General features: G+C 40.7%; 1 protein-coding gene across 1 annotated transcript; it reads left to right on the top strand.

Annotated features, from left to right (window-relative positions):
- The first annotated feature begins 679 nt into the window (after positions 1 to 679).
- LOC149072911 (uncharacterized) lies at positions 680 to 1,546 on the top strand. The gene has a single exon (XM_089247252.1). It carries the CDS (start codon positions 680 to 682, stop codon positions 1,544 to 1,546), a length of 867 nt encoding a protein of 288 aa, XP_089103378.1.
- Positions 1,547 to 8,745: the final 7,199 nt, after the last annotated feature.

Genomic DNA, 8,745 nt, shown 5'->3' with positions numbered 1-8,745 from the left:
GGGTGAAAAATCTATCCTATAGGAGCCCGAAAAAAATCACAGCCTAGGAGGGCTCTGCTGTAGGATCATGCTTCCATCGTGAAAATTGTTTGCCTTGACCCCTACTCTAACCCAGGGCCGACGCGCATTTTGGTGCCCCCTTGTAACGTTGAAGGAGAGGTGTGAGAATAAAATTTGCGCCTCCTCTGGTCCAGCACCTGGGGCACGAGACCCTCCTGCGCCCCCCTAGTTGCGGTCCTGCTCTAACCACTCTCATTTTTGCAGTAGTTCTGGGGCATTCATCTCCTTATATTATCAAACTACTGGCGCCCAAAATGAATTGAGCATGCGGCGGCTCACCAGACTGTGGCCAACGGTCGCCAAGTGCGGGGACTGCGCGAGAGAATTTTTTGTGACTAGACAGACCTGAAGATAACGCTGATTCAACATGTTATGTTCTCGATGATACAATAAAAGTGGGCAGTAACAGTGGTGACCTAGACCGAAGCAACCTTCTGATGACATAAAGATGACGAATCTACTCAGCCGAAGCCCAATGTGTGCAGCACCGCCGATGCCATTAAGATCAGGGTAGGACCTTTTTGTGATCGCTCTATTTTGTTTGGTCAGGATAACAAATGCTCTTATTTTTATTTTCGCAATTATATAACTAGATTCGCATAAAAGTCTGTATCCAAAAATGCCTAACGATAACTCTCCTAACCCTTCGCCACCTGACCCATCACCAGAAAACTTACAAATTTGTCGCGTTGCCTTGAAACTCCCGCCCATATGGCGGCAAAATATAAAGTTATGGTTCATTCAAGTGGAAAGTTGTTTTTCAATATCCGCCATAACTAACGACGCTACCAAATACAATAACGTGATTGCGGTTATAGATCCAGAAACGCTCGCTTCCGTTTCAGATATTTTATTGAACCCACCCGAAACAAACAAGTACGAGACTCTTAAACAACGGATAATCGAAGAATTCTCTGATTCTAACACTTGTCAAGTACGCAAGTTGTTGTCCGAACTACAGTTGGGGGACAAAAAACCTTCACACCTATTAAGGGAAATGAGAGATTTAGCCGGCAAATCTGTAAGCGACGATTTTCTAAAAACTCTATGGTTCCAACGTATGCCGTCAGAAACACAGGCCATCCTATCAGTTAGCTCAGAGAGCTTAGAGACATTAGCGAAAATGGCCGACAAAATAATAGAAGTTAGTAAAGACACATACAACAACAGCATCTATGCCATGGGGAGAGCGGAACGCACAGGGACCCCGCAACTACATGTCAACAACGTTGAACCCGATAATCCCTCCCCTCTGACAGAAATGAGTGCCATGAGAGCGGAGATAGCTTCTCTTAGCAAAAAACTCGACCGCTTGTCTAGAGAGAGAGAAACAAACTATACGAGACGGAGGTTCAGATCTCCTTATCGTCGTTTCACTCCCTCATCACAAACAACCGGCTATTGCTATTACCATGCTAGATTCGGCAACAACGCCTTCAGATGTCAACAACCGTGCTCTTTTCAAACCAAGGAACAGGGAAACTAAACACGGCCGTCGACTATAATATATCGGCGACGTCAACACCGATGGCCGTGAAAACTTGTCGCCTTTATGTATTTGATAAAAGATCCCATTTGAGATTTTTAATTGATTCAGGATCTGACGTTTCTTGCATTCCACTCACAAAACATTACACAAAAATAGTTCCTGATTCATTTGAATTGTTTGCTGCCAATAACTCTAAGATACACACTTACGGCACCAAAGTTCTCAATGTTGACTTTGGATTAAGACGTTGTTTTGAGTGGAAGTTTCTCATTACAAGCGTACCAATACCGATCATAGGCGCAGATTTTCTTCTCAACTTTGGACTTTTAATTGATCTCAAACACCGCAGATTAATGGACAGTGTCACGAAACTTTCGCAAATTGGAAAAATTGAATATAACTCTGAAAACTATTCCATTAAGGTAATATCCGAAACTTCGGAATATCACAAAATCTTGGCAGAATTTCCTGAACTGACAAAAGTGTCGCACAAAGTGAAGCCTGTTCAGCATAACACTGTACATTACATCGAAACCACCGGCCCGCCTATACATAGCAAACCCAGGCGATTAAATCCCAAGCTCTATGATGCTGTTAAGGAGGAATTCAAATTTATGATGAATCAAGGAATATGTAGGCCTTCTAAATCGCCCTGGTCATCACCATTACATGTCGTATCAAAAAGTTCAGGCAGTATTCGTCCAGTGGGTGACTACCGCAAACTCAATGCCTGCACGGTCCCAGATAGGTACCCCATTCCTCACATTCAGGACTTTTCAAATGCATTACACGGTAAAAGTTGTTTTTCAAAACTTGACATTGTGCGCGCGTATTTTCACATTCCTGTTCATTCCGACCACATTCCGAAAACAGCTGTTTGCACACCTTTCGGCTTATTTGAATTTCCTTACCTGAATTTCGGCTTGTGTAATGCTGCCCAATCTTTCCAACGATTTATGAATGAGATTCTTGGTGATCTGAAATTTTGTTATGTCTATTTAGATGACATTTTGATTTTCAGTGACAGTGAAATTGAACATAAGGTTCACTTACGCACTGTTTTGCAACGGCTCAATAACTATGGCCTCACAATTAATGTTTCCAAATGTGTCTTCGGTGTTGCGGAGATATCATTCTTAGGCCACTCCATTTCCAAACAAGGCACCAAACCCTTGCCAGAAAAAGTTGAGCCGATTCTCAATTATCCAAGACCAAGAACAATTAAAGAACTACGACGTTTCCTTGGACTACTCAATTTTTTTCGTAGATTTTTACCACACGCAGCACATACACAAACTACACTGAATAATTATTTGAAAGGGTCAAAAAAAAACGACAACAGAGAAATTGCTTGGACTGACATAGCAAATAAGGAATTTCAAAATTCCAAAACACTATTGTCCAACGCAACCCTTTTAGCACATCCGAAACCCGATGCCAAACTCGTACTTCAGGTAGATGCATCCGATTTTGCCATTGGCGGCGCACTGTTTCAGGTGGTTGACAACGAGCTTCAGCCTCTTGCATTTTTTTCTAGGAAATTGTCTCCCGCGGAATGCAACTACAGCGCGTACGACCGTGAATTGCTGGCTGCATATGCTTCTATAAAGCAGTTTCGGCATATGTTGGAAGCTAGGGACTTTTCTTTACTCACGGACCATAGACCACTAACATATGCCTTCAAGCAAAAATTAGACAAGGCTTCCCCTCGTCAATGCAGGCAATTAGATTTTATTGCCCAATTCACTACTGACATACACTATATAAAAGGTAGCGAAAACATACCCGCAGATGCACTTTCCCGCATAACATCAATTTCAATGCCCAATCCTATTGACTATAACGAAATTTCAAAAGCACAAGAACGCGACCAAACTTTAACTGATCTTTTACAAAATCCACGAGGATTACAGCTCAAAAAAGTGACTTTGCCAGACTCAAATACTTCACTATTTTGTGATCTCTCCACTGGCACAGCTAGACCATACATACCAGAACAGTTTCGTAAGCAGGTTTTCGAGACCATTCATAATATTTCCCATCCAGGAATTAAAGCTACAACTAAATTGATTCGGACTCGTTTCATTTGGTCTTCATTAAATAAAGATTGTAATAACTGGTCCAGACAATGTATACCTTGTCAAAAGTCCAAAATAACACGACATACGAAAACCCCATTAGGTTTATTTCCTGACCAAACTGAGCGATTTGATCACATCCATCTTGATATCATTGGTCCTCTTCCTCCGTCTGGTGGCAATGCCTATTGTCTAACTATGATCGACAGATTCACACGTTGGCCGGAGGCGGTCCCGATTCCAGACATCAGCGCCGAGACTGTAGCTCGCACATTCTACGCAACATGGATATCTCGCTTTGGGGTGCCATCCAAAATTACAACAGATCAAGGCCGTCAATTCGAGAGCTCCCTCTTCCTAGCACTGGCAAGAGTACTAGGAATTCAACGAATACGGTCCTCACCATATCACCCGCAAGCAAATGGACTCGTAGAGGAGCTACACAGACCCCTCAAAGCTGCCATCAAAGCCTATAACACAGAACACTGGTGTACTGCTTTGCCCACTATATTACTCGGTTTCCGTAGCGTCTTCAAAGAAGATCTGAAAGCTACCACCGCGGAATTGGTATACGGCACTAGTCTCAGACTTCCCGGAGAAATATTCGATCCCACTCCGAGGGAAACATCATCAAAAGAACTTATTGAGACTATCAAAGAACATTTTACAAAATTACGACCGCGACCAACATCTTGTCATGCACCACAAAGTATTTTCGTCCACCCTCATTTGAAAGACTGCTCACACGTATTCATTCGGCACGATGGGGTGCGAAAGCCGCTTCAAGCTCCATATGACGGACCATTTCAAGTGATTCAACGACGTGAAAAGACATTCGACATCGATGTCCGTGGAAAAAAAAGAACAGTTTCTCTGGACAGACTGAAACCCGCCTTCCTGGCTTCAGACGTGAACGATTCCAGTCCGTCACCAACAAGAATTACCTTACCTACGCCTCCCGTTCCTCAGACAAGAAAAACACGTTCCGGACGAACTGTCCATTTCCCGGACCGTTTCGAACCGTAAGTTCGCTACTGGGGGGGGAGTGTGCGGCGGCTCACCAGACTGTGGCCAACGGTCGCCAAGTGCGGGGACTGCGCGAGAGAATTTTTTGTGACTAGACAGACCTGAAGATAACGCTGATTCAACATGTTATGTTCTCGATGATACAATAAAAGTGGGCAGTAACAAGCACAAATATCAAGAAAGAGACGTTTTCTGGATATTAATGTCAATGTGAACTGCTTACGATGCATCCCGCGGTGTATTGGTAGCACGGATGCTTGCGTGGATCACAGTTCGATTCCCGGCGGAGGCGAGCAGGGTCGGACTTCAGCAGGTGAGAAGGCTGCAGCCGCACCGGACCACTAAATTTTGGGGGCCGCAAAACTTTATTGATTACATTTTGACTTTATCGTTTGACTTGACGTTAAGAAAGCAAATAGCTTGAAATTCCGTCCTAGATCTCTAGAACATCTCCAGAACACAGACATCGAATCCTGTCCTAGGGCGTTCACAATTCCCCCCCCCCCCCAGCCCTCCCACAAAGCCAAGAGAAGAATGTGCCCGGACATTGGACGAGTGGCGGCGCTAAATTCTTCTTTTAAAATTATTCAAAATTACACGGAGGAAGCATATATAATGCATGCTTGCCCGGCTGAAAGAATATCTAATTGCGACCCTGCCTGGGTAGATAATCGGCTCTGTGTAGCCCCTTCAGCCCCTCCCCAACTTTTAGTTATTTGGGAGCATTATCGTCCAAATTCATTGCCGAATGAGGTTTCATTGTCATGACCATAATCTAGCAGTTCGATATTCATTCTCGGGTGCCAATGTAAACCTGGCGTGCATCAGGGCTGTTGTTGTTGATGTTCATTCACACTGAGGGATCGGGAATCCCCGTTTTAGAGGGCCGCAAAGCTGTTTTTGCACCGGCCCCCCCTCCCCCAAGTTTTGCTCATCCCCAACTTTTCTTTCTGATTTCCCCAGGGCCGCAACTTGATACTTTGTCACCCGGAGCAAGCCGGAATTTTGGCGCCCCTTGCATGTAGAAGAAGCAGTTAAAGCGTGAATTCGGGAGCCCATTCTGGTCCCGCGCCCGGGGCACCAGACCCGCCTGCTCCCCAATAGTTGCGGCCCTGGATTTCACATAGGCATTGATATCCAGAAAAAGTCTCTTTCCTTGATGTATTGATCAGACAAAAACCATCTTTCTCTGTGCTGCTGCCACCTGGAAGCCATTTTCCGAACTTAAGGGAGACTCCAAAGTCTCTACTTTAGCGCGTAATGCTAGAGCTCCTTATAGTAATAGGCTGACTTATCCGTCATCTTTGAGCCAAAGTGTGACGACAGTATTGTCATAATAGCCAATCGCTGTTCTCTATCCTGCTTTTTCGAACGATCAGACGTCACTTTTTACAAAAAAATATGGTTGGACCATGGATTGTTATGGCACCTATAACCTCTTCACACCTGAGCTAAAACTGACAATTAAAAAATTCTTTAATTGCTTTATTTTTATTGTATGTCAAAATGCCCCTTAAAAAGAAAATTAATGAATTAACTAATTTGACTAGGAGTCATTCAAGTATTACGTCAGCATCGGGGGGGGGGGGGTTCGGATTTGCTGACTTTTGATGACAAGGGGAGGAGGTGGTTTTAAGGTTGCTTACGTCATCAACCGACCCTTTTTGAAAATATGAAATATTCTAAACTCCTGACGAAATTTTGCTGACGGGGGGGGGGGGGTCAGTGTTTTGCTGACTTTTGCTGACAAGTGGGGGGAAGGAGGTCAAAAATGGCTGAAAATCTGTTTACGTAATACTTGAATGGCCCCCTAGATATATTTACTAGGATTATCCAGTTATTAAGTCCATATGAATGATCCTGAAGTAAAACCACTTTACAGCATTTTTTTTTTCAAAAATGAGATAGCAGTGCCATCTCTAATATTCAAGGAGTACAACTCCTACCTGCATTCATTTTTGGGGTAGAACAACTTTAAAGCCATAAAAAAACGCAATAAAGTTTTGGTGGACTGGAGGAAAACCCCTTTACTCCAAGCATTCAGGTTCGTTTTTCTCAAAATCTAATTTTGGTTGTAAAGCAGTCTTACCCCGGGACCCTTCATATGTGTACCTCAGGACTTGCTGAGAAAAGAATCGTTAACACCATTTAAAACCATTAAAAAGAGGATATAACCGGGCGTGATCCATAGTCCTCCATCTTGGTGTGGCAAAACCATTTTTTTTAATTACAAGTGTCGTCTAATTGTTAACCAGTCAGGTGGTCACGGCGGCATATACCGTAGTGATGATTTTTAATCTAATTACATCAATTTTTGAAAATTAATTAGTATTTATTTTAATAATTACCATAATTTTTTTTTGTTGATGATTTTAAAAAACAGTTAAGAACGTGAAGAAGTCAGTTTAAATGTATTCATAAAAAATTTTAATCAGGAAAATTCATTTTATTACCTTCAAACTTTTAAAAAAGGGAAAGAGGAGAAATCACAATTGGACAGCTGACTGGTTAAAAGAAAACAAGGAACAGTGATTGGCTGTAGTGATATGTTAATACAGATATCCAAGAATGACAGATAAGTCAAGGAGCTCTAGTCAATCCTGCTTTTCTTCAATGATTTCCAAGACATATATATCACCACCAAGCAGTGTCGTATTAAGGCATGGGCCCACCTGGGCACGGCCCAAGGGCCTCAAGAGAAAAGGGGCCTCACAAAAATGAGATCTGGTTGAAATTTCCGAGAATTTGCCTGGTAGAGCCTCAGAAAATCACTTGGCCCGGGGGCCCCTGCTGCCAAGTCTGCTTTCTTTTATAGGCATCTTACGTGACGCTATTGAGTGTGTATGTTATAAGTTAAGCAAAGTCTTCTGTAATATATTGGTAGTTCTCTTGGCCAGGATTGTAAGAGGACTGGGTTCCGATTTCCAGCAGAGACCAGTGCCATTTCAACTCTCGTCTCATCTCCCAAATGCTTGAAAAACATTATGGTGTTTCATTTTTAATTTGCTGTTGTGAAATAACTATCCACAATTTTCATAGGTTCTATGCTTTGTATCTCACACCACAAAAATGAATACTATGAACGTAAAGATTACCTTGATAATGTTAACTTGAATTGTTCAAGTTAATAATAAGTCTGCAATGATGCATCACCGAAATTTTTAATTTTTTCAAGCATTTTTCAAAATATATACTGATATAACGTTTTTCTCTCTTTTGGCATTTAAATTTACAAAAGTTTCAATACCTTAATAAATCATGTTCATTCATTCTGTCTTCATTTTCATGATCATTATGATGTTTGAACACTCAATGAACAATTCAAAAATGATTATCTTCTGCATTTCATAAAATTACAACCACAATAAAAAAAGCCATTAAAATATTTTTTCCCTTCTCTCTATAAGACTTATTATAACTGCAGAGCAGAACTTTTCTAATTAGATATGCACAAAACAGAAATCACCATTAAAATATCATGTACACAACAAAATTCAAAAATGTAGAAAAAAATATATAAAAAAGGATAAGGATAATAATATCACAATCTCTGAAAAAAATTTAACAAATTTCTCTGAAGTAAATAAGTCAGATAAAAAAATGATCAGTTAATATTTTTTATTTATGATATAAAAAATTGCTTTCATAAAAAAAAACTTTGATTAGATGAAAATGTGATACAAATTAGTATGTGTGATTCAAGTTTAAATTTATAATCTTTCAATTCTAAAGTGCAGCTTGTAGCTCAATAGCTAATACAAAATCCATGTATAAAATACTAAAAAATGCCTATAACTATTTCTTAAAATTAATAATGAATAAATATAAACAAAGGTTTGAGAAACAGTTTTTTCAGCCATTGCAAAAGATTCTGAATAGATATGAAATTGAAGAAAAAATTTCTTGCCTCTACTCACAGTATTTTAATCCTTGAAAAAAAAATTAATGAAATTTCCAAACATACAAACAAATATACCAAGCTACAATTCAAAAAATTCCAAACATACAAAAATAAATGGCAAAAAAAAAATCATTACTTGGAAACACCTTTATAAATAACAAATTTTTATTCCTCTGTCACACATACAGAAT

Source organism: Pholcus phalangioides, unplaced genomic scaffold, assembly GCF_987345545.1.
Source record: "Pholcus phalangioides strain wild (caught in Gottingen) unplaced genomic scaffold, Ppha-v1.0 ptg000017l_1, whole genome shotgun sequence".
Classification (NCBI taxonomy): domain Eukaryota; kingdom Metazoa; phylum Arthropoda; class Arachnida; order Araneae; family Pholcidae; genus Pholcus; species Pholcus phalangioides.
This window is presented reverse-complemented; position numbering and strand designations above follow the sequence as displayed.